This window comes from Peromyscus californicus, unplaced genomic scaffold (assembly GCF_007827085.1).
Source record: "Peromyscus californicus insignis strain IS unplaced genomic scaffold, ASM782708v3 Scaffold_19__1_contigs__length_69161282, whole genome shotgun sequence".
Classification (NCBI taxonomy): Eukaryota; Metazoa; Chordata; class Mammalia; order Rodentia; family Cricetidae; genus Peromyscus; species Peromyscus californicus.
In genome coordinates this window covers 65,889,462-65,916,584 of record NW_026294491.1, presented here as the reverse complement: position 1 = coordinate 65,916,584, position 27,123 = coordinate 65,889,462, and the positions used below count along the sequence as shown (strand labels likewise).

Sequence of the window (27,123 nt, the reverse complement as noted above, 5' to 3'; positions counted from 1 at the left end):
GATCTGCAGGGGGCAGTGTGGAGTCTGGGGGGCAATGTGGAGTCCGAGCTCACAGTTTAAATGTCACAATCTGCCACTTAAGCACTGTTTCCAATTGTCACGACCATCCTAAAGTCAGACAGCGACTGAGGTGACTTACTTTTAGCAGTCATTTAAGAAGTAATTGGCTACTTGGAAGAGGACATGTTTCAAAAGTTAAAGGTGCACTAAAAGCATGCACTGCTGCTGGAGAAGTATCATAAAAGATATCTTTAATGTGAACACTACATCATACAATGAAAAACGATGTACAAGGTGCGGCCTCCACCCAGCTGCCACGTTGCCAGCACATCTTCAGCCAGGCAGCCCAGTCCTGCGGCACTGTCCTCAGCTCTAGGCTCTTACATTCTGCTTAGTAATTATGGCTCAGCAAGCATGCCACCAGATCCTCTGCAGCCCCAAGACTGGCAAGCACACATGAGTAAGAGATGTAAGCCTTCTCACCAATAAATACATCTTAACAATGCAATCCACCTCCACCTGAGCACACTGTTTTCGAGTAGGAACTGTCTGTTTCTTGTGGAACTAGAGCAAATGCACTGTCTTCACAGTGGAACTCGGGGCGTTTTGTCTACAAATACAGCATGTTTGGGCGGGATAGAATTTCTGGTTTATTTGCCTTCACACGAGGGCTGCTGCACACATCCACAGCGGTAATAGACTGCAATTGGGTATTCCAGCTGTGCTTTGCAGTCCCAGCTGTCCTCCTTGTGAGTGCAGCGCCCTTGCTGGCTGGCTGGAGGCTTGAGAGTGACAGGGAGGCTCCTTAGTCTCCATTTTCATCACTGGCTTTCTCAGGGATGACTTCCAGGCTCCGGCGTGGCTTCTGGGCCTCAGAGTTCTCCGTGCCTGGTTTGTTCAGTCCACAAGAAACAGCCGCGTAGTGGATCTGCTTCAGATTCTCCAAGGTCTCGTTCTTAGCGTATTTCAAAAGATCCGCTTGTCCCTAGAACAAAACATGCAATTAAACAGCATTAGACAGGCATGACCACTGCTGGGCTCTCCGGCACAGACATTCTGTGGAAATACAAGCATCCTGAGTTTGCAAACAGGTATCTGGTCCTATTGGTACCACATCTGAGGACATCAACTCTAATAAGAATGAGCTGTGTTGTGGTTTCAACACTGCACTCCACAGAGGTCTGCCTTTCAGCACCCCCACTTAAAGCACGGCCACCTCTCTGTGCGGACTGCTCGAATCAGATGGAGACATTCCCTCCTGGGGTGGGGAGCTGACAATACTCATGACATCGTCGTGCAGTGTACGGTCACCTTTCTCAAAGCTGTGACTAAATACACAACAAAGCACCCCAGGAAGGAGGGAGGCTTCATTTACTCATAGTGTGAGGTTACTGTCGTCATTAGGGGAAGCCGTGGTGTGGGAACACGGAGCAGATGCTCACATTGCAGTCAGGAAGCAGAGAGCAGATCGGAAGTCAGGCTGGATCATAAAACCTCAAGCCAGCCCTTCACTGATCTTTCTCTAGCAAGGTTCCACCTCCAAAGGTCACACAGCTCTCAGAACAGCACCACCAGCTAGGGTGTCTTATGGGCGCATTTCACATTTAAACTGTAACACACAAACAATATGCAATTCCTTGGGTAGTATAGATTGCTCAGTGGTGTAGCTGCCTGCAAATTTCACAGAGGACCCTGGTGATGCAGGCTTCGGGAGTCTGTCATGCTCCTGTAAGTAACACCAGTAAGTCACTGGTTCATCCAACTGCACTTAGAATCATTTCTTTGGTTCATCACCACCCTGTTTACTAGGCGTGAAAAAGGATTTCTGCATGAAAACCCATGCCGTAGTACCAAATCAGAGAATCACGCACACAGTAGTGGGCAGCCCTGTATGCCCTTCCCCAGACTCGCCTGGGGATGACATCTCACGCAACTGTACTATATCAGAACCACGACATGACATTTACACACTGTGCCCCTTAGATGTATGTTACTTTATCTCATGCAGTTAAGACACAGGACTAGCCCAGAGCTACAAAGGTCTCTCAAATGCTCCCCATCCTCCCCTACCCCATACAACCTCGCTCTGCCTGATGTAAACTCATCCTGAAGACTGGCCTTTGAAAGGCTGTTGGTGGGCACACAGCAGCCCACGGAGTATCTGCCGAGGACACTGCTCCTAGTCCACTTTAGTTTCCTGGATGAAGTCTGACCACCAACCTGACCCAGACGTAGAAAAGGCAGTGACTGAAGACGATGGGTCCATGGAGTTTGTCTACCTCGTCACTCTTGGCTCTGGGCTGCCTTGTGCATCTTGGGTACTGAGGAACACTTTCTGTCTTCATTCACACACCAGTAGTACCCTTCCACTGTAACACCAAAGTGTCTGTGGCCTTGCCACTGCAGCAGTCCCTGTGAGGGACTGCTCATGACGCAGCACCTGCAGCCTCACTGGGCAGAGAGCTGCCGTGGTGCTCCCTGTGGACTCCACACGTCCACTGCCCGTCACTGACAGTTCTTCCTAGTTATACCCTGGGACTTTTTTTTCCTTCTGTAATTTTTCTTTTTGAGACGGGGTTTCATGTGCCCACACTGGCCTCACTATACAGCAGGGGCTGACCCGGATCCTGACCCTATCTCAACCCTCTGGGCTGCTGGGATTCCCACTCTTCTTCTTCTTCTTCTTCTTCTTCTTCTTCTTCTTCTTCTTCTTCTTCTTCTTCTTCTTCTTCTTCTTCTTCTTCTTCCTCTTCCTCTTCCTCCTCCTCCTCCTCCTCCTCCTCCTCCTCCTCCTCCTCCTCCTCTTCCTCCTCCTCCTCCTCCTCCTTCACTGTTTCCACCTCCTCAGGTTCCCAGTTTATTCCACTGTTTCATGATTCTTCTGTAGTTTGCTGTTTACTTATTTTTCTTTATATTTAAGGCCTCATTTCTCTCTCTTTTTTCTTTTTAACTGCCTTTAATGTGTATTTCATTTAGAAGACTTCTGTGTAACCAGAGTTTGGGGCAGCTGTAGAAGACAAAGGGAAAGACCCACCTTGCCTGGTACTTGGACTATAATGCAATCTAAAATCGTCAAGAGACCCATTTTCCAGCCTTACAGAGACATTTAATTAGTAACTATAAATAGGTGTTCCCTTCATGAGTTAACCTAGAGGGGCTTCATTTTTATGACTCTTCTTTGTCATTACACTCATATACTGAAAGTCTACAGTGGTGAGGCCTTTGCATTTTTTTCTTTATTAAGAAATTTTTATTCATTTTACATACCAACCACAGATCCCCCTCTCATCCCTCCTTCCATTCCCCCCCAGCCTTCCCCCCTCAACCCATTCCCCATCCCCTCCTCTGAAAAGGTAAGGCCTCCCATGGGGAGTCAGCAAAGCCTGTACATTCAGTTGAGGCAGGACAAAACCCCTCCCCACTGCATCAAGGCTGTGCGAGGCATCCCACCATAGGTAGTGGGCTCCAGAAAGCCAGGGACGGATTCCTGTCTCTACCTCCCTAGCGCTGGGATTAAAGGTGTGTACCACCACCACCACCACCACCACCACCACCACCACCACCACCACCCAGCTCTGTTTCTCTTTTAGACTGGTTCAATCTCGTGTAGCCCAGGGTGGCCTTGAACTCCTGATCTTCCTGCTTCCTCTCCCAAGTGCTGGGATTAAAGGTGTGTGCCACCACTGCCTAGTCTCTATGATTAACTAGTGGCTAGCTCTGCCCTCTGATCTCCAGGCAAGCTTTATTTGTCAGCACACAAACAAAACATCACACAACACCCCCAGTCCCTCCAGCAGGGGCATCCCATACCACAGTGACCCTAATACATCCGTGTCACCCAAAGCCTGCTGCTAAAGGTAGCATTCATCCTTGGTTCTGTATGGACTTGAACAGATGTGAAAAGGCACGTATCCATCTCTGTAGTAGGACAAAGTAGTTTTTTTTTTTATCTGAAAAGCATGTCCCACTCTGTCAATTGTCCTCCACGCTGTCTCCAGTCTACTGTCTCCATACTCTGACCTTCTCTAGCATGCTAAGCAGCTGGAATGCTGGAGTGAACAGCATTTTCAGGTAGCTGCCATCCACTGAGGATACTGACTTAAGGTTCCTCCATGTCCTCCTACAACTTGACAGTACTCTTCTGGTTTTTTGTTAGTTAGTTTGTTTGTTTTTGTGTTTTGTTTGTTTGTTTGTTTGTTTGCACTGAAATACGGTCCCTACCAAAAGACATCCTGGCTACTTCCACATTTTGGCAATTATTTAAAAAAAATCTACTATAAATGTCTTTGGGCATAATTTCCCAAGTCATTTTGATAAATACTAAGGAGTGTGATTCCTTTATGGTGTTGTTAAAACATGCAGTTTCTTACAAAACTGTCAAACTGTTTTCCAAGGCACCGTTCTGACTTTAGCTGGTAACGGATGGGGGTTCTCGCTGTTCTGCCTCCAGCCAGTGTTTGGTACTGCCTAACAGGACTGTCTTGGCCACTCACTGTTTCAGTTTTGAATTCTATAATAACATGATTTTGAGCCTTTGCCTTTGCCTTCTGGACACTGTGTTTGGTCACACGTCTTTAGGCTTTTTGAAAGCCAGACTGACTTGACTCCTAACTGACACTTGTGAGAACTCCAGATATTTGGAAAGCACTCCTTTAACTGATGTCCTCTGCAAGGATTTTCTTGCAATCTGTGTCTTCCTTTGACAGGGTCTTTCAAGAACAGTTTTAGTTCTAATGAAATCAGCCTTTCCAGCCCTCTAACGAACTGTATCTAGAGTGGCATGTCTCCGGGTATCATCATCACACTCAATACTGGTGAGCTCGTCCACTGTCTCCTTTACAGTTCTGTGCTTCCCCTTCAGATCCATAGTCTGTTCTGAGTTAGTTCTTGTGAAGGGTGCATCATGTGCCCTGATGCAGCTTTCAGATGTGACGTTCAGTTGCTTAGGACTAATAAAGACTGAAGAGTCTTTATTCATTGAGGCACCTCTGCTCAGTCTATTGTGTTCCTTCACTCTGTCTGCAGTTCTGCTAATAGCATGGTTTCTTGTTTACTATAAAACTTCAGTAGACTCTGAAGTCAGGTAGTTACAACCCCTTCCCTCAACTTCAATTATATCACTACAGTATTTTTTCTCCTTAAATGCTGCATTGGCTATTCTGGATGCTTATAGACAGTTTAGAATCAGCTTGTTGGTATCTGAAAAATAAATGGCTGGGATTCTCGTTTGAATTGTACTGAATTTACAAGTCAAGTTTGAAAGAATCAAGATCTGGCCAACATTGACTCACATCTATGAACACCATGATGGCTAATTTTGGTTGTAACTTGACTACATCTGGAAATCAACTAAAATCCAAGATGCCGGGCACTCCTGTGAGCAATGTTCTTAATTAGATTATTTAGAGCAGGAGGACCCACAGTAAATCTGGTCCACCCCTTCTAGACAGAAGAAGGGAACTTTCCTCCAGTGCTTGCCCTCACACTCACGGGAAGTCCGTTCCCCCTGCTGCTGGGGCATTCTTTCACTGACAGGAGAGCTGACTTCTCTGGTATTCTATCAGACTCAAGCCCAGAGGCTCTCCAGGAATCCTCCAGAACTCCAGCACCAGATTGGGACTGGTGAGACTTCTAGCCTTGTGGACCAAACCGTCACTAGGCTCTGGTCCTTTCCAAAGTCCATTGTTGGACTAGCCAGACCACATCCTGTAAGGAGTCTAAGGAACCCCTTTTCATGTAGATAGATCCACCTTGTCTATCCTGTTCCTCTAGAGAACACTAATAGCAACATGAAACACCTCTGCATTATGAGTCCTTCTGGATCTTTTGTCAGCATTTTATAGTTTTCCTCACAGAAGTTTAATATGTATTTTTCTAAATGGATCCTTAAAGATTTTACTTTTGTGGATGCTAATGTAAATAGCAATGTGTGTTTAATTCAAATTCCCCTCTTTGTTGGTGTATAAGAAATGAAGAGATTTTTGTATAGTAACCTTGCAGGCTGCAACTTAAAAAAAACGGACTTCAGAGTTTCTCACAGTCAGTTTCAGCTGTCAGCTTCACACATCTGGGAAGAGGAGCAGAGCCGAGGAAAGGTCTCCACCAGACCGGCCTAGGGGCACGTGTGCAGCATTCCTTCATTCCTAATTGACAGAGCAGGGCCCAAACCACTGCGGGTGGCGCACCAGAGGAATGGCGTTTTTAGGCTGTGTTGAGAAAGCAAGCTGAGCAAGCCAGGAGAAACAAGCCAGCAGCAGTTTGGGTTTCTGCCTCCAGCTCCTGCCCTGGCTTCCCCTGATGATAGGCTGTGACCCAGGAACTGAAATCAACCCCTTCCTCCCCCAAGCAGCTTTTGGTAATGGTGTTTATCAGATGTCTTAGTTACTTTCTATTGCTGTGATAAAACATCACAGATGAAAGCAATTTAGGCAGGGAAGGGTTTATTTAATCGTACAGCTTGTAGTTGATTATCCAGGGAAGCCAGGGCAGGAACCTGGAGGCAGGAGCTGGTGCAGAGGCCATGCAGGAGTGCTGCTTACTGGCTTGCTCCCATGGCCTGCTGAGCCTGCTTTCAATAGCATCCAGAACCACCAGCCCAGGAGTAGAACTGCCCACAGTGAGCTGGGCCCTCCCACACCAATCACCAATGAAGAAAATGCACCACAGGCGTGTCCACAGGCCAGTCTGGTGGGGCATTTCTCAACTGAGGTGCCCTCTTCTCAGATGACTCCAGTCTGTGTCTAGCTAAAATCAAAACTAACCAGTATATCACAGCAACATCAAACAAACAGAACACAGTTGAAGGAATTTTCACTTATTCTTTCAGATGTTGTACATAAACAACTACCTCACCATTGAACAAAACCAAGTCTTTTTCCCCCTTCACATTATTCGTGCCCTTTAGCTTCCCTTTTTGTCTTACTACATTAGCTAGGATTTCTAAAACAATGGTGAAAGCTGGTGACGTCATGGCATTGCTGATTCGTGCCAGAGTATCATGTTAGCTGTAGGCTTGGGTAGGGACTCGTAATGGTGCTGATGTCCCTCTCTCTTCCACTTTACATCACACAGTAACGAATACTACGAATGGGTGTTGGATTCCATGTCAAGCATCTGCATCCACTGCCTGACTATGCATTTTCCTTCTTTAGCCTACTAATGTGTTGTATTACACAGATTAAGTTTTGTAATCTGAGTCAGCTTTGCATAGGCAACATAGATTCCCCTTGTTTGTGACATAAATGTTTGCATTTTCACCTATATCCGATGAAAAATACTGGTTCATAGTTTAGAACTTTTTGTTCCTCTGGTTTGAGTTTTAGGATAACACTGGCCTTACAGAGTGAGTGTTGGAAGAATATGCTTTTCAAGGAATTGGTCCATTCCCTGTATGTCACCAAGTTTGTGTGCACAGAATGCTTTATGATATTTCTTTGATATCTTAATGTCCATAGGATATGAAGTCCTTTTATTTTACCCAGTAGGAATTTTTGTCATATCTTTTCCCCGCTCAGTCTAGCTAGAGGCTTACTGATTTTATTATTATTATTATTATTTTTTAAAGATTTCTTTTTTCTTTTTTTTTTTTTTTTTTGGTTTTTCGAGACAGGGTTTTTCTGTAGTTTTGCGCCTTTCCTGGAACTCTCTCTGTAGGCCAGGCTGGCCTCGAACTCACAGAGATCCGCCTGGCTCTGCCTCCCGAGTGCTGGGATTAAAGGCATGCGCCACCACCGCCCGGCGATTTTATTATTTTTTATTAAACAGCTTTTTGTTTTGTTGACTCATTTACTGTTTTCAACTCTACTGATTACTACTTGAATATTACTTTTGCTAATGGAAATTCATTGGTCTTCAGTGAAAATGCCTAGCTGTAATACCCTCTAGGGTGTGACATGGTCCAGACTGAGCTCTGGCCCGTGTTCCCCCTCCACAAGCTTCCCTTCAGGAACAGCAAGCCCATCCTGAAAGTCGCTGCTCTGACGTCAGCACTGACTCCTGGGACCACTGCACCTGCAAGCTCGGCTTTCAAATCAGGTTCTTACAGCTTCTCGCCACACTCACGTCCACCGCTGCACTCTAAGCTACTGTCATATTTCTGTAACCTTAGGACAGGAATATTCCTTACTCTCTCCCTTCAACATGACAGTCTGAGAGTTTCATCTATGACCCAGTCATAACATGCCTTCTCTTAGCTTAAAACCCTTTAGTGGCTCCCCAGTGGCTAGAGTGAGGATCAAAGTCCTTGTTTGTGGCTCTGAGACCTGCCCCACAGCTGGCATTTTATCCCCATATCTCCTGCCTTGGTCACTTAGCCCTCACTATTCTAGGCTACTGAAGCCAGCAGGTCCTCTCCGTGTGAGCTTTACATGTGCAGACTGAACTAGAGCCCACGGCTACTCCCTGACCTCCCTCAGGTCGTGACTCTGAATTTCCCTTCACAGTAATCCCCACCCTGACAATTCCTTCCAAACCAGAACTCCCACCTCTGGCCCACAGACCTCCCTACCCTCTGCTGTGTGTGCACTTCTCAACACTTACTGCACCTGCAGGCTTTGGGCTGGGGCTTTGAGGGTTTGTCTTGTTGTTTCCTTATCACTGCTGGACCCTCTTAGCCTAGAACATTACCAGTTATTTGGTAAGGGATCAGTAAGTATCTGAATGTAAATAAAAAACATGCAGTTCTTCTCTAGAATATTCAGTTTTGTCTTTCTCTGCGTCTGTACCTATGACAGACACTTCATTTTTAAGGCACATTGGAATAAGAAATCTAGGTTTTGTTGTTCTTTGTCAGCACAGCATGATGAAAAAGAATTTTAAAAACAAAAACCCCCCAAAAGGCACAGAATAATGTGTAATAACAGGGTTCTTGGCTGCTTTTGTTTCCCAAACTTAGGTGGGTCATTATGGCATTTGAAACAGATCAATCAGGTGCCCAACCACTATTCATGAGGCAGAAAAGGAGCTCAGAGGCAACACGTCTAAGTTTGGGGCAGCTGAACTTGGCCCTGATGCTGTTCTATGTGGTGTCTGAAATGGACCACCAAGTTCAGCTCTCCAGTGGAAAAAGGAGCGAATCTGGAGAGGGCAGTGCTGGCCGGGGCAGCACGCACAGGCTGGGTTTTAAAGCCCTTTCAGAGCAAGGACTTTGCAAACCACTTCTGACCGTTGACAAGGGTGAACTGGTTCTGAAGACGCGGCAAGCTGGCTTTACAGTGTTTTCAGATGAAAAACTCAAACTGTATTCAGTTTCAAACTTATAACTTATTTGTTTTTTTCTATTTGGTTTTCATCTCAAAAGAACTCTAATAAATTTAGGTCCAACTGTTGAAGGTTCTCACTTTGGTACACAAAGTGACCTTTAAAACATGGCGTTACAAGAATTCTACCAGACTTCACTGATGAACTACAACCAATCCTTAAGCTCTTCAAAGAAAGAAAAGCAGAGGGATCATCTTGCTGTCATCCTGTGCAGCAAGCAAGGCTCTACTACACAAGCCAGGGCAAGACACAAAGAACAAAGTGACATCTGGTGAATACAGATGCAAACATCTCCAATGAAATACTAGCAACATATCAAGAAGAACATCAACCATGATCCAATTGGCTTTATCCTGGAAATGCAGGGTTGGTTAGAGATGCATAAGCCAATAAATATAATAAATAATATAAATGAACTTAAAGACAAAATCACATGATCATCTAAAAATGGCTAAGAAATATCTAAAAAAAAATTCATTGTCTCTAGCAATTAGGGAAATGAAAATCAAAACTACTTTGAGTGTTCATCTTACCCCAGTCAGAATGGCAAAGATCAGCAAAACAATAAACAAACAAAAAAAAAATGCTGGTTTCCCACAACAAAAACGTGGAAAAAGAGGAGCCCTCACTCACTGTTGGTGAGAATGCAAATTGCAAAGTGCAGCCACTCTGAAATCAGTGTGGAGAATCCTCAAAAAGCTAAAAGTAAAGCTACCACATGACCCATTTATTTACTCCTTGGTGTATGCCTCAAGGACCTAACACTCTACTCTACAGACAATTGCTTAGCAATGTTCATTGTCCCCCATTCACAACAGACAGAAAATGGAAACAGCCTAACCGTCCTTCAACAGATAAATGGACATGAGGCTATGGTGCATACACATTATAGAACACTGTCCAGTTGTAAGGAAAGAAGAAACTGAAATGTACAAGTGAATGGATGGACCTAGAAATGATTACACTGAGTGTCATAACCTAGACCTACAAAGACAAACACAGCATGCTCTCTCTCACCAATGCGTCTTAGCTCCAAATCTTCCTGTGTGATCACACAACATGGAATGAACACAGAAACAGGACAGTCTGAAGAGACCACAGATGTCAGGGGGCGGAGTTGAGAAGGGGATACAGGATACAGGTGGTCAGGTGGGAAACGGGAAACACTAGGATAAGGGGGGACCAATACAGAAGGAGAAGGAGCAGGGGACCAATCACAGCATGTTTGTTTGATGAAGCCTCAACGATCACACGATCGTCTCCAGAAACACATGTATGTGTGTGTACATATACACATATATGTATTGTATGTTATTTGGAGTAAATATGAAATAACATGACTTCTTAGGGCTTTTCCCTAAATTTTTGGCATCATTTGTCCCTCTCCTTAGGGTCTCTAGCAAAGTGCACAAAAATACCCTGCTTTGATCTTCTTGTCCACTCAGCAGACTGGCAATCCTCCTCAATACATCCATTTCCCTGAGATAATTCCAAATCAGGCTCAGGCCTAGAAAGCACCCAAGTCCAGGGAAGACATACTATCCAGTTACACTCAGGTCTAGCCCATGTGCTGGCTGCTGCCTGGTGACTAGATCTGTATGCATCTAATTTTCTCACAACAGAACTGGGTTTTATCTATCCTGTAGGTCTCCAAGAGGCCATGCATTTGTGTCACTCAGAGATGATGACATACAGTGTAGTTGCTATGCTATTTCTCATCTGAGAGTCTTCTGCAATATAAACCAGACAACTGCAAAATCCAACACACATCTCACAACAGGACATACAAGTCAAGTTTACAGAAGTGGCCTTGCCTATGCTGGTTACACATTTTTACCAGGCAGTCACACCATGATGCCTTTTAGTAAATATTTTATGCTCACTGCTTGTAGGAGACGGGAGGCTCACCTACAAAGTGAGTATGCTTCAATTTACCACATCATAGGCATTTAGAACCACAAGCCAGATGCCCAAACCTCCTTTAAGAGCTATGAACAAACTATAGAGACAGGAACAGATCAGTGGGTGGCAGATATCAGGGACATGCAGAGAGAACATAGAGAATGTTTAGAGCACGGAACACAGATGTAGATCCTGTGTGATACAATGATGGGCACAATCAAAACATGAAGTTACACAACTTAAATGTGTACATGGTATGGCTCGGGAGTATAGTGCTTGCCTAGCATCTGTAAAGCCCCAGGTTCAATCCCAAGAACTGAAAAAAGGCAAAATAATGGGAACGTGTTGTTAGAGATTGTTCAAGTCTATTTAAGGCATAACACTGAGTGAATTCTAGTATACACTATGGACTTTGAACAATAATGGCATGTCAATGTAGACTCCCTGAAGACTTCAAAAAGTATACCACTCTGGTGGGGATGCTGCATGGAGAGGTGCTGCATGCAACAGACAGGATGTGGGAAACCTTGAAACCTTCCTCTCAACTTTGATATGAACTTAAAAACTGCAATAGAAAAATAAAAGACTTTTTAAGAATGTGGGAACTATTTAATGTTTTCTTTACTTTTTTTAAAGATTTATTTTTATGTGTATGGTATCTGGCCTACAGGTATATCTGTGTGCCATGTGCTAGCAGTGCCTGTGGAGGTCAGAAGAGGGTGTCTGACCTCCTGGAACTGAAATGACAGATGTTTGTGAGTTGCTATGTGGGTGCTGGGACTCAAAACCAGGTTTCCCGGAAGAGTGGTCCATGCTGAGCTATTGCTCCAGCCCTTAGTACATTTCTTTCAGCCACATTGAAACTGGCTCAGAAGGGCTCTCGATTGTAATTATAGTAGAAAGTCTAAAGCCACAAAGCCTATGCTATGTCAGAGACCAAACAGAAAGGCTTCTGGGAACACTAGCCACCATTCACTGGGTGCCTGCCTTGTGTCAGGTGCTGGAGTCAGCGTGGTAAGACTGCTCGTGAGTCTCCCATGTCTGTGGAGACTCTTCTGCCCCTAGCTGATAGCAAAGAAGCTGAATTTAGACGAATTAGGGACTTTGGCCAAGGTAGAATCTGAACAGCGAATTACACTGAAATACACCTCGCTTTCTTTGTGTGTGTCTCATCTTCCTTTCAAGCAAATGTGAGCTCCACCTAAAGAAAGTTGAACCTCACTCACTGAAGCAAATGAAATAGAATTTCCACCATTTCGGAGTGTGGACATTGCGGCATACCCATGCTTCCTGTGACTTAAATACTGGCACGGAAATAGAGACTTCCAGCTCTGGTGTGCTGAATAAACAATGAGTGAATAAACCAGTGAGGCTGTGGGAGGTCCAGCTACAGGCTGGAGAGCATCCCTCACCCTCTCTCATGAGGGAGGCTAAAGCCAAGCACAGTACCCAGGGGACGGCCTCCTATTGGTCAGGCCCACTTTCCACTGAAGTCTCACTAAACCTCGAACTGGAAACAAGATCACTCAAGATCAAGTAATCCACAGCTAGAGCAACAGATGCATGCGTTTCTCCAGGTGTGAGAATTGTCCAGATATACCCTATGTCTTTCACCCTGTGGCTTTCCCACACAGGCACTCATGGCTGACAGAGAAAATGTGCATTACAAGTGATAGGATGCTGCTTGCTGTCCACCCAGTTATGTCCTATAGTGGATGGCTGTCTGTCTATGGCCATGAAGCCCTGCCCCTAGAGATGCAGCAGGTAATGGGTCTACCTGCCTATGACCTTGAAGTACATGCCCCTGGGGGGCGTGGCCTCTCGGGGACACTTAAGACCTGAGATGCACATAGGCGGTTTCTCTTCGTTCCCTTGTGGTTTTGGATGCTGAGACAGACCAGGCGGAAGAAGAGTGTGCGACTGTAACTCTGCTTTCCAAGACCCTACGATAAATCTCCTGTGCTGTAGTGAGTTTCATTCCCGAATACATTCTTTTGCCCTTTAAGCAGACTCCGTAGATTTCTCTCTATAACACCCTACAGCAGCTCTGCCCCGAGGAAAGAATGAAAATGATACACTGTGTTCCAGCTTATTTCAACTCTATGGTGTAGCGTCCTGGCTACACAAGGATGGTGGGTTCATCTTTACTATTGAGTCCTGAGACTCCTGCCCTCACTCTGGGCTCTTATCTAATCTGTGGTTATCCTCCAACTTACCAAAGCTCTGTATGATTTCAAATAAAAAAAAACCAATTTAATTTAAATCCAGAAGAAATGCCATTCTCTCGAGAAAGCAATTCCCTCTTTTCTTCACCTAAGATGGAGATTACTAGGCAGCATTGTAGAGGAGGTAGTAGGAGCTAGGCCTGGACAGGAGCAGGAAAGGATCCTGGCAGGTCCAAGGAATGTTGGGAATGATGCCTTCCACCCAGCAGCCGCCATGTCCCCAGGAAATATCACACCAGAGTCCAGCCATTGTTGGGTACCATTGTATCTGAACTACACTGTTTTCTTTTTTTTTTTTTTTTTTTTTGGTTTTTCGAGACAGGGTTTCTCTGTGTAGCTTTGCACGTTTCCTGGAACTCACTTGGTAGCCCAGGCTGGCCTCGAACTCACAGAGATCCGCCTGGCTCTGCCTCCCGAGTGCTGGGATTAAAGGCGTGCGCCACCACCGCCCGGCCTACACTGTTTTCTATGCTGGCTCTGACTCATTCCCCGGTCATTTCTGTCATGAGAGGGCAGGCTCACCCACTGGCATAGCACAGGCATTCTGGAGACAAGTGGGCAGAGCTTTCAGAAGCAGTCAGACTGCAGAAGTGAGGGAGGGGTGGGCCAGATCAGCTCTGCACCGCTCAGAGCACTGGAGAAGCAGCAACCCAGGACCCTTCCCTCACACCAGCAGCTCTCCCACCTTCTGTCTGAGCACCTTCACAGGAGGCGGAGAGTTCTCTCGAGCACATTCTGTGTCATCACACAGTAGCTGAGGAATCACTGCACAGTGGTAAGGTCCTTGGGGATGCGCCATGTTTTCAACAGATCAGAAAGAGCAGCCTGCCTAATGATGAACACCACTGTGTGTTTTTCTGAACCACTCTACATTTTCACACACTATTTAAATAGGACATTAACTTCTAGTCAAGTATAGCTTTCCAGAAAAACTAGCAACATGTGATATCACTGGTACTACAGTAACTAAAACATCTGAGAATTAATACTTAAAGGCAAAAAGAGTCATCCATGGGTCACCACATTAACTTTTGGAAAGACAGTCTTCAAGTTTCTAAGGTAAGTACTGAGCCAAGGGCAAATGAAGAAAATCTAGATTATGTCTGTACAGACACCATCTGGTTTATTGACTTATTTTTGGCAGAAGTCTTATGTTCCTCGAGAGAGTAAGTCTCTAATTGCTTTTGGAGTTTCCCTCCTAGCCTTGCTTCTGCGGGCAGACAGTGCAGGACATGGGGGAAGCAGCTGGGCATTTCATCTGATGACAGCTTGGTTTGTAAGCAGCCTGCCTTTAACCCACTAAACATACACGACACAAGCCCTAAACATGCCCCAGCCCTTAAGGGAGATGCCAGCCATAGGAGGGAAGCCTGTTCCTTATTTCCAAGGCAGGTGAGCTCCCAACAAAACAAGCCTTCTGAGTGGCCCTGGCCAACACCACATGGATCAGGAAAAGCTCTCAGCTGACCTCAGCTAATGTACAGAATCGTGGGGGCAGGGGCAAGAGGGAGGCCATCTTAAGCCACTAGTTTTGAGGTCATTTGTTACACAGCAATAGGAACCTGGAACAGCCAGTGAAGGTAGCCATCTTTTGGACACAGTGGGTTGGGGCTGGGAAGAACCAATCTGAGGAGGCCTGCCACTGTGGGATGGCTGGTCTGGAACTAAAAGGCTGGGCTGAGCCAGCAAATACCATAGAGGGCTCACTTATTACAGAGCTCATAAAGAGCATGTCACAGAAGTCCAAGGAGAGGCCGGGCAATAAAGCAGTAGGAACTGTCTGAGCAGGAGCTAGCTGGTGAGGAAGAATGTGGACATGCACAGAGCTAAGCTGGCAGAGCCCTGGCCCTAAGGGACACAGATGTTCCAGACCACCAGGGCTTCTGATGGCTTCCTGGCCCTCTGAGGCAGGAATCCAGTGTTTTGATCAGAGTTCCCTGTGGTCTCTCATGATCTCCCGTGTGTGCCAACACCTCCCACCCATCTCTGTCAGCTAGTCTCAGTGAATTTCTGCTCCTGATAGCCAGTTACACCAGGACTTTCCACCATGAGATTCTGCCACCGCTCCTGTGGCACAACTCGGTCCAGGCTGGCCTCACAGTTGGGTTTCCTGCTCCAGTTCCCAGGTGCTGTGATCACAAGCATGGAGCACCACACGACACTTAATTTAACAGGTTCACAAAGCTGGTAATAGTTACACTGGAAACCATAACAATACAGAAAATTCTGTCTTACACTCAACCAAACAGGAGAGGGACAGATGTAATGATGGTCTTCTGTGTTCTGTTCATGGAGCTGAGGATAAAACTGGAGAGGGGGAGGAAGAGACAAAGACAGAAAACTAGAGAGTAAACACAAAAAACAACAATGCCACCAGAGAGAAGCAGCACCAGAGCGTGTCTGAGAGGGGAACCGGACACCGGACACAAAGCAGCCTGTAATTTAGGGCAGCCACTGAGGCTGGACTCTGAAGCAGGCAGCAGAGGGAGTTCCAGACCGATTGTAAGTGTGGGACATATAGTAAAGGAGGAAGCCATGACGGGTGTGAGACACGTGAAAGGGAAGGGCTGACGGTTGGCTCAGTGGTAGAGCTTGTCTGGCGTGGAGAAGGTCCTGCGTTCTCTCCCAGCACCATTCCATTCCAATAAGATTAATGGCAAATGCTATACTTTAGAAAGAGCACAAAGCTTAGAGACATAACAATATTGCTTACAAATATCATGAAATTTAAAATAGATAAAAGATTTTAAACAAATATATGTGCCTTGTGGGACAGTATCAAATCACATACACATACACACATACCTCCAAAAATCTTAACAAGAAATGAAAGTCATATCAAGGAATGCTGAGTGGGAGAAAGAGTCTTCCAGGGAGAAGCACACCAATCTGTTATCCAATACCAAATGGTCAGCCCTGAAAACATACACACAAGCAACACTACACGGACTGAGCAAGTTATAGTTATCTATTTAGAAATATGTATGTATATACACACGTTTGTAATACTGATTAATGAAAGAAGGAGCCATGGATTTGAAAGAGAACAAGGAGAAATATATGAGGGTTTGGAGGGAGGAAAAAGAGGGGAAATGATGTAATTATAATATCGAAAGAGAAAAGAAATAATTTTTAAAAAGTTGTTATAGTGGTAGCCTCTAGCAGGAGTTCCCAGCGGTACTTAGAGCTGTGTGGACAATGGAGTTCTCACATTCACAGATAACTGGACTCCTCATCCCTCATCAAGGAAACCTCTCTTTCCTACAGAGACCAACCACTACAGAAGAGAAGGTTTCAGTGGAGGACAATGGCTAGAGGCCATTCCTATGACGTTGCAGCAAAGAATAAGGCTGTTTTCTGCCCATGCCCTGAGAAGCTGTCTGAGGCTAAATTAAAAATTAAGGGACTAACGTGTTTGGCAGAAGAAATTTCAAGACAGGATAATTTTGGGTCTATGGCATTATTCTTATTATTAGAAAATACTTACGCAGGTCTACAACGAACAAGGGCAACGACAGCGAGAAAAGGAGCATGAGGACGCTTAAGGTTCCAGCCGAGGTTTGTGCTGGAAGACAGGCTGGAACTACCAAGGACAACAGCGCCTTTGAGATCAGGCCGCTCTGGGGTGGAACAAAGGGAAGACTGTCCTCAGGGCAAGACCCATCCATCTAAATCTCCAACGAATCTAAGAGGGGCAGCGCCCACCCCAGGCTGGCAGCCAGCTTGGCAGTGTCATCCAAATGGGGTGCTGGGTTCATCCATAAGGTATGCAAGAGTGAAGCAGTTATGGGCTCCTCTTCTCCAGTTTCACAGAGCCTCTCAGGCCAGGCAACACGTGGCAGGGGAATACCTTTGTGAAGGCCCTGGCAGTGCCAGGGGGCCTGAGAGGCCAGCACATGAAGCTGTGAGAGTAGCTAGGATGCACTAGAGCCAAGGTGCTGGAGATGACAGAGCTGTGGGGCATCTGCCAGGGAGAGCGGCACACAGGCTCGGGGTCAGAGACAGCAAAGCTGGAGGGGCTGAGCCATCGAAGCCCTTTAAAACTAAAGTCCCTGAAAGCGGACATGGAGCTACAGGATTTGGCATTTCCCCTGCTTGGTCTTGCTTTGGTTCAGTATTTCCTCCCTACGCCCCCATTCACCCTTTTGAAATGGTAATATATATTCTGTGCCATTGTGTGTTGGATTATGTAATTTTATATTTTATTTTACAGTCACAGGTAGAGATTGTCTTTGAATCTCAGAAGAGACTGGACTTTTAAATAATATCAAGACTGAAAGATTATGGGGACTTCTGAAGTGAGACTAAATCATTTTGCATTATGATATGACCATGAGCCTATGGAAACCCAGGATTGGAGTGTGATGGTTTAAATGAGAAATATCCTCTACAGGCTCTGGCATCTGAACACTTGGCTCCCACTGGTGGCACTGTTTAGGGAGGTCTAGAAGGCGTGGCCTTGCTGGAGGACATGTGTCACTGAGGGCCGTGTCCCACCTCCAGATGGCTCTTTGTTTCACATTTGTGGTTGAGGACATGAGCTCCCAGCCTCCTGCTCTGGCCATGCCTGCTTGCTACCTTGCATCCTTGCTCTAATACACTCATCCTTCTGGAATGGTAAGCAAAATAAATTCTCTAAGTTGCCTTGGTCGTGGTATTTTATTATAGCAACAGAAAGGTGAAGAATACGTACCTTTAAGATGGTAATATTCCAGGTAAAGCTCTCCACCGCCTTCTGCAGCTTCCGCTCCTTCAGGCCCTCCTTGGTGCCTATGCTGTGCAAGTGTTCATGGAATTCCATGGCTGAGGGAGAGGAAAAACAAATGGAGGTTATTACTTCCCTCTCCTACGGGAGGTAATGAACTGGGAACACGCATTTCCTAAGTATATCTAGAACAATTCCAAGCTGCACTGGAATTTTATAGATGTGTCTATTTTAGAAGGCGATGAGAGGAAGCAGGGGAGACTCAACACATCAGGAGATGGAGGGTATCTTTGAGGCCAGGGAATGCTCCCACAGATCTGCAGGTGGTCACTTCCACCTGCTTATTTTGGACAGTCTGTCAACAATCAGAAAAGGAGCTAAGACTGACAGGTATCTAGAGTCTCAGAGGCAAACATCATCTCTACTGACCCAACACTAGCACAGGAGAGGAACAGGATGCAAGGACATACAGTTCCTGTCAGTAAAGGTCAATCAGTTTTATTTAATGATGTGACCCCTGATAAGGCAAATACACTCCAGGGCAGGCTCCATGCCCAGGAGTAGTTGGCCAGCAGAAACTGAATTCAGTATTATGTGGTAGGGGGAGAGGGACTCAACACTGAGTGAGGAGGGAGAGGGGGGACTCTGGGAGAAGTTAGGGAGTGAATATGATCAAAATATAGATATAATATAAAATAACAGAATTAACAAAAACGTTGTTTAAAAAGTAAAGAATAAAGATTCAGTAGCAAGACTGTCTATAAGGGAGGTACATGTGACATCATGTATGAGCGTGAACACACACACACACACACACACACACACACACACTATCTTGGAGGAAATAACTAGCCTTCGGAAGTGTTTTTCTGGATTTCTAGAATTCTTTTTCAGGAAAAGAATGACTTTTTCCAGAAAGCAGGGGAGGTATCAAAGGCCAGCTGGTTATTTAAGAATTGGTGTGGGGAGCATTTTGAAGGGGTGTCATTGGCCAGGGATGGAATGACTGACTCTGGGGGAATAAGCAAAGACAACCTATGAGTTACAAACATTGCACACAAAAGAATGACTCTTCCATTATCGTTATGAGGATCCTTCTAGAGAAACTGTTTTGAAAAACAACTGGGAATAGTCATTTGATTACGTCACCTTTGGAACTCTTTAGGAAATGGAACATTGGTGGTACTTCTCCCCTTTACAGCAAGTAGGTTTCGACAGGTAACCTTATGTAGCCTCTTGCTACAGTCATCAAATGCCAACAGCTTCTCAACTAGTGGTGGGATTTTGTACCCACTTTCCAGAATCACTCCCTTCTGGGTTTTTGTCTGATCTGACCTTATGCAAGTATTGTGTACGTTGTCAAAACCGCTGTGAGTCCCTATGCAAGTTCCCTGCTTTGTCTGGAAAACATCATTTACCCGATGTTACCCACCAACTCTGGCTCTGACAATCTTTCCACCCCCTCTATCATAAAGATCCCTGAGCCTTGGGGGAGGGATGCTGTCTTAGTTAGGATTACTGTTGCGATGATGAAACACCATGACCAAAACCAGCTTGGGGAGAATGGGGTTTATTTGGCTCACACTTCCACATCACAGTCCACCATTGAAGGAAGTCAGGACAGAAACTCAAATAGAGCAGGATCCTGGAGGCAGGAGCTGATAGAGAGGTCATGCAGGAGTGCTGCTTACTCGCTTACTTCCTATGGGTTGTTCAGCCTGCTTTCATATAGAACCCTGCTGGGGACGGCATGTAAGATGGCTGATGTGCTGCCAGCAGAGATTAAAAAAAGGGGACCCGACACTGTAAACCATTAATTTTTTGTGCATTTTTTTTGAATTTTTTACTTAGCATGCCTTTAAAGGGTCAAGGCAAAACATGCTTACATGTTTTAAGGTTATGCTTTATGGCGTGCATATGTTATGTTTTTTTTATATAAATATTTTTTGTAATACTAGTTTTTTAATTTAATTTTTATGTTTTGTGTTTTTAAATTAATGGTAATTTTTATAATATAAAAAAGTAAGATAAATTTTATAAAAAATTATATAAAAATAATTATTTAGGCTGGGGTTAAAGCAGTTACGAAGTTTATAAAAAAAAGTTTGTAGCCTAAAAAAGCTTTATAGGCTTAAATAAATTGTATTAAATGTGTGATTAACTACAGCACATGGTATAATGTATAGTAGCACACTAAATTTAAATTGGCCATAATAAATAATTTAGTTCTTAAAAATATTTTAAGAGCATTGTGTAAAACTTAAAACCCTAAGAGTTATTGGCTAAAAACTGTAAATAAAGTAATATATAAATAAAATAATAAATTAAAAGTATAAACCTAAAGTAAAAAATATAGTGGCCTTTACCAAAAAAATGGGCAATTTTAATTTAAATATTTTTAATTTTTTCAAAAAAACGTAAAAACAATGTGGCAATTAATAAAGTAATTGCTATAAATTTTACTGGGTTTTTAAATTTAAAAAGCTGCCAAAAAAGTAGCTTGTTATTTATAAAAGCTTTAAACATTAAATTAGTTTTTTTAATTGTTAAAATATAAAAAAACAAAAGTTGCTAACTTGCAAAAATCAATTTTTTGTTTAAGGTTATTATGGCCCACCAGTTAAGGGGCTTAAGGTTTGCAAAGGGCTAAAAAAAAAAAAAAATCAAGGCGGCTGCAGGGGTTTTAAGGTTAAAGCAGGCTGTGTGAAAAATAAATAACTTTAGTCCATTAACCACTGTTTTTATTTTTACCTTTTTGGCAAAATTGCATGTTGCGAGCCTTTAAATTGTATAATTATTAATAATAAAAATAAATTATGCTTGCTTTGTTGTTAAGTTTTTGTGTTTAGTAAAAAATAAAAAATATATTGGTAATTTTTAAAAAATAATCTTTAAAATTATAAAAACATTTTATATTAGGTATTTTTTCCTTTTTTTTTAAATTTTCCCTTGCCTATAATAGTAAAAAACTAAGGTTACCAAGGCAAAAGCAAAAACTAAAAAATTTATAGCAAAAAAGCTCCTTAGCAACTGGAGAAGCCCGACGTGACCCGTCAGCTTGCACAAGCACTGTCTGTGAGTGGTTACTGCAGAAGCCCGACGTGACCCGTCAGCTTGCACAAGCACTGTCTGTGAGTGGCTACTGTGCCTTCCAGGTATCCTGTCCTTCAGACCCCCGAAACCGCTGAGACTGGTCCCCGGCAGAACCCAGGACCACCAGCCCAGGGGTGGCTCCACCCACCATGGGCTTGTCCTCCCACATCAATTACTAATTAAGAAAATGCCTTAAAGGCTTGTTACAGCCCAATCTCATGGGGCCATTTTCTCAATCGAGGCTTCCTCTTCTCCAAAGACTCTAGCTTATATCAAGTAGGCATAAAACTAGCCTGTGTGTGTGTGTGTGTGTGTGTGTGTGTGTGTGTGTGTCTCATTTAGTGCTGAGCATCCCACAGTCTCTTCCTACTTGCACACTGACCAATTGAGGGTCTCTATGTTAATTGCCATTTACTATAAGAAGAAGTTTCTCCGATGAGGGTTGATAGACACACTGACCCAGGGGTATAACAATAGATTATTAGGAGTAGTTTTAACACTATGTCCATTCAGCAAAATAAAAGTATTGGGTTCTCTCCCAGGGCTTAGGGCCTATCCAGGCACAGGTTCATGGATTCTTTAGCAGTGCCAGGTATGGTTTTCACCTCATAGGGTGGAACTCTAAGCAGAAAGTGGCTGGTTACTCCCATAACATTCATGCCATTATTATACCAGTAGCCACATCTTTGTCTGGCCAGTTACAGCTTACAGGGGTCATAGCTGGGTGTGACTGATGATTATCATTCTCCTCTGAGAGTACACATAGCATCCTCCATAACCATGAAATTTAGCCAGTAGGTATGAAGCTTCCAGGTATAAGCGTGATTTATCCATGTTCTATGAGTGAAGTATGTGGTGTCTTCAGCAATATGATCAAGTTCCAAAGGATAACTGAGGATACTGGCAATTGTCTCTGTAATGCTTGGGGATCTATGGGACTCCATTGGCTAAAACTGAAAAAGAGGTAACCCATTCCTGGTACGGGGTTTTTATTTGCTAGCCTAGTTGTTATATTATCTCCTGCTGCAAGGTAACTCCATTCAAACCACACACACACACACACACACACACACACACACACACACACACACACACACACGTAAATGCTATAGTGTTTCCCATATGGGATTTTCAAAAGGCCTTCAGTGTTAGCTATCCCTTCCCACAGTCCCTCCTCTACTCTGTCCTCTCATTTCTAACCTCTCTTGTTCATTACCCTGTATCCCACAGTTCTATCTCCTCTCTTGAAAGCACAGTTTCCATGGCTCCATACTAGACTCCTAACTTCTACAGGTTTCCAAATGTAACACATATATTGAGATACAAAGCTATTATCCAAAAATGAGACAAAACACAAGACATTGGTCTTTCTTTACAGGGTAACCTAACTCAGAAAAACTGTTTCCAGCTCCATTCATTTACCTACAAATTTCATAATTCCTTACATTAACAGACAAATAACACTGCATATATTTTTTGTTCATTCATCAGTTGGTAGGCAACCAGGCTGTTTCCATTTCCTGGCTCCTGTGAATAGAACAGTGCCATGGTCTGAAGAGGAGTGGTCCCCACAAACTTCTATATTGAGGACTAGGAGGTGTGGCCTTGTTGGACAAGATGTGTCACTGGGGTGGGCTTTGAGGTTTCCCAGGTCCACTCTATTCCAGTCAGCTCTCTCTCTGCCTCCTGTTTGTGCATCTCATGTAAACTCTTAGCTGACACCCCGACACCACAGCTGCCTGCCTGATACTTTGCTCCACAGACTGATGGTCATGGACTCTAATCCTCTGAAACTGTAAGCAAGTCCTCAAACTTTCTCTTATAAGTTGCCTTATATGGTGTCTCTTCATAGCAACAGAACAGTAATTAAAACAAGCAGTATGAACATTTTTAAAGAGATCCCAGATCTTTGTGAGTTCAAGGCCAGCCTAGTCTACACAGAGAAAACTTGCTTTAAACTCTTCCCCTCAAAAAGAAGAAGAAGAAGAAGAAGAAGGAGGAGGAGGAGGAGGAGGAGGAGGAGGAGGAGGAGGAAGAGGAGGAGGAGGAGGAGGAGAAGAAGAAGAAGAAAAATAAAAGGGATCTTATCAGTTCTTTAGATTCAAATTTGAGTGTTTTTATATAATTTTTGAAAATTTATGCTTATTTTTCCTTTATAGGTAGAAAATCTTAATTCCTACCAACCACTGTGACTAGTAAATAGTTAAGACTATTGGGCCGAATTTAAAGTCTATCACTTTTGTCCTTAGAGTAGGTCTTACTGAGAATGTACAGTAAATCCTGTCATCCATGTGGCTATATTATGGACAAGGCATAATTAGGTTCAACTGTTGGCTCACTGTTTGCTTGTGTCTATGTGTATGGTAGTAGATATCTATCCATGCAGGAAAAGCACCAGGAACATGGGTGGTACACAGATATCCATGCAGGAAAAGCATCCATACTCATAAAATTTAAAAAAAAAACTTTAAAAACGATGACACATTTAAGGTAAATACAATAAGCTACCAATTTAGTATTTTCTCTGTTTCTCCCACATCTAAAAGTACCCATGGACTAGTTATTAAAATAGGCGTCAGAGCCTCCCTGGTTCCATTAAGAGGAGTAAACTAGAAAAATCCATCCCAATGCCTAGCACACTTTGCTAATGAAGGTACCTGTGATTATCCCAGTGTAATTAACTAAACCCACTCTACTCCTGTGCTGGTAACCAGCTTAGACAATGAGCTGTAACTTCTATCACTAGTTTTATCCCTAACAGACTAAAGGAAAACAAGACACACAAAATGAAAGCGTCCAGGCTGGCAGCTCAGTGCAGAAAGGGTTTGCTGTGTGGGGTGGCTTGAAGAAAAATGGCCCCCAAAGGGAGTGGCGTTATTAGGAGGTGTGGCCTTGTTGGAGGAAGTGTGTCACTGTGGGGTGGCCTTTGACGTCTCCTATGCTCAAGCCACTCCCAGTGTCACAGTCCACTTCCTGTTGCCTTCTGATCAAGATGCAGCCAGTTCCATGTTTGCCTGACGCCACCATGCCCCCACCATGATGGTAATGGACTAACACTTCTGAATGTAAGTTCTCCTATTAAATGTTTTCCATTGGTCATGGTGTCTCTTCACAGCAACAGAAACCTAGACTAAGACAGAAGTTGGTACCAGGGACTGGGGTATTGCTATGATAGGCCTGACCATGTTTTTGTTTGGAGGAATTTGGACTGCAGTGGAATGCTTTAAGCACTGCTTAATGGGCCATTCTAGCAGAAGCATGGAAGACAGAGGTGCTGAGAATGATTTGAACTGTAGAGAGGCTGGCTCAAGAGGTTTCAGAGGTGAAGAATTTTAGTATGTTGCCTAGAGATCTTAAACAGTCCAAGAGAATTATCAACTGAAGCTGAGAGAGAATTGGCTTTGTGAAAAGGAAAATACAGGATGAACACGTGGATCATAACCTTGATTGTGTTTTGGTTACTTTACTCTCTACACATTCTGCTACAGGAATTTTAATGCAGAGGGAAGATATTATATTGGAATGGATATTTCTACCAAATAAACAGAGTAAAAAATTAAAAACCTATGTGGAAAAGATCTTTGAGTTGATTTTAAAAGGAAAATTGAGAATTTGTCAATTAGCAGGAAAAGACCATGCAGAAATTGTAGTACCTTTAACTAATGATGAAATTGACAAATTATGGGCAGAAAGTGAACCTTGGCAAAGAGATTTCAGTAATTTTTGGTGAGAGATTAACAATAAATATCCCCAAAGCAATAAAATTAAACTTATAAAGAGAGTTAACTGGATCCTGCCTCGCATTGCATGGGAAACAGCAATATCTGGAGCCCTTACATTTTATACAGATGCAAACAAACAAGGAAAGGCAGGTTACAAATCAGAAAATTTAAGTAAAGTAGTTCAAAATCCTTATAATTCTGTTTAAAAAATGGAATTATATGCCATTCTGATGGTATTAATGGATTTTTTGGAAGCTCTCAACATAGTTACTGACTCTCAGTATGCAGAAAGAGTGGTCTTACATATTGAAAATACTGAATTTATGCCTGATGAGTCAGAATTAATTTCATTATTTATTCAGTTACAAGAAATAATCAGGAATAGGAATCATTCCTTATATATAACTCACATCTGATCCCATACGGGTCTGCCAAGCCCTCTAGCACAAGGAAATGATGAGATTCATCAACTATTGACAGGAAATGTGCTGGAGGCCTCAGAGTTTCATAAAAACATCATGTCAATAGTAAGGGTTTAAAGAAGGATTTTTCCATAACCTGGCAACAAGCCAAGGAAATTATAAGGAAATATCCTACTTGTTCTTTTTACAATCAAACTTCACTACCAGCAGGGTATGAAATCTGGCAGATGAATATGGTGATATTTTATTTGTATTAAAATGTTATTTGCATGTTAATAAATAAAGTTGCCCAGGGTCAGAGCTATTAGCAAGCCATAGGAAAGCAGGGCAGTGGTGGTGTATGCTTGTAATCCCAGCACTTGGTAGGCAGGGCTAGGTAAGTCTCTGTGGATTCGGGGATACAGCCATTATTGGATACACATGCCTTTAATCTCAATACCAATCATGGAAAACCTGGAGGTCTATACAGACAGGCTATGACGAGGCAGTCATGTGGTTGGGTTTACAACCAATGAGAAGGCAGAACAGAAATTCTGTATTAGGACTTTAACACAGAAAGTAGCTCTGGTTCGGAGAGGTAGGACCACCGCAGGAGGAAGGGTAAGGTTTTAGCTCTTAGCTCTGACCTCTTGGCTTTCTTCTTTGCATTGGTTCTGTGTTTATTTAATAAGAAGGTTGGTTACATCTACAGATGGATGTGTTCCTTTTTTGTAGAATTTGGAAAACTGAAATATACACACCACACCATTGATACCTATTCAGGATTTTAATGGGCAACTGCTATGAGTTCTGATAAGGCTGATTCTATAAGCACACATTTGCTAGAAGTTATGGCCATCATGGGTATACTGTACAAATTAAAACTGACAATGCTCCAGCGTATGTCTCTGGTAAAATGAAACAGTTTTTTGCTTATTACAATATAAAGCATATTATAGGTATAGCACATAATCCTACAGGCCAAGCAGTTATAGAAAGATCAAATCGAACTCTAAAAGATATGCTAAATAAACAGAAAGGGGTAAGAAAAACACCCAAAAATAGATTACATAATGCTCTATTAACTCTGAATTTTCTCAATGCTAATGAGAAAGGAACAACAGCTGCGGAGAGACATTGGATAATAGAAAAAACTACAGAATTAAATCAGCCTATATACTTTAAAGATGTGCTGACCTCAGAATGGAAACCAGGATATGTATTATGTTCGGGATGAGGTTTTGTTTTTGATTCTATAGAAGAAATGATATGGATACCACCAAAATTGATAAAGGTTTGATTTGAACAAGAGAGACCTCTGAATTAGAAGAGGTGATAGTTCATCAAACAGCATGACCATTCAATTTAAACTAACTTATAGCACTTACAAAAAAGCTTTTCATTTAATCAGATATAACTTGCCAAAAGGGAACCTCCCCAAAGTTAGGCTTGGGAAAGAGTTTTTGTTTTTGTCTTTCAGGAGAATGAAGGCTAAGGAATCTGAAGAACACTGGACAAATGAGACATCTGAAGAAAAAGGACAAATCATCCAGAAAAAACGTCCCACGAAAAAGATTTTCTACAGTGAAACATGATCACGCTTAACAGCGACTTTGAACTCTCCAAAAAGAAGATGGGACCCTACAATGATGATTCCATCAGGGTAATACCACTAAGATGACAAACACCACCCAAAGATTGGCTTTGGACTACAAACTGCTCAGGACAGTATCAAGATGGCTATCTGAGATGATCTATCCTCACAGACTACTTGAGCAAGGACTTGAGAAAGCCTGCACTTCCCCATTATGCAGAGA

General features: G+C 43.4%; 1 protein-coding gene across 1 annotated transcript in view; it reads right to left on the bottom strand.

The window, feature by feature from the left end:
• Positions 1 to 234: 234 nt before the first annotated feature.
• Plcl2 (phospholipase C like 2) overlaps positions 235 to 27,123 on the bottom strand; it is a 191,592-nt gene continuing 164,703 nt past the window's right edge. Inside the window, exons 5-6 of the mRNA XM_052745608.1 lie at positions 18,079 to 18,188; positions 235 to 985 (exon numbers count right to left, since the gene is read on the bottom strand). Of these exons, the coding sequence (XP_052601568.1) occupies positions 806 to 985; positions 18,079 to 18,188 (290 nt within the window). The 3' untranslated portion in view covers positions 235 to 805. The remainder of the gene's footprint in view (positions 986 to 18,078; positions 18,189 to 27,123) is intronic.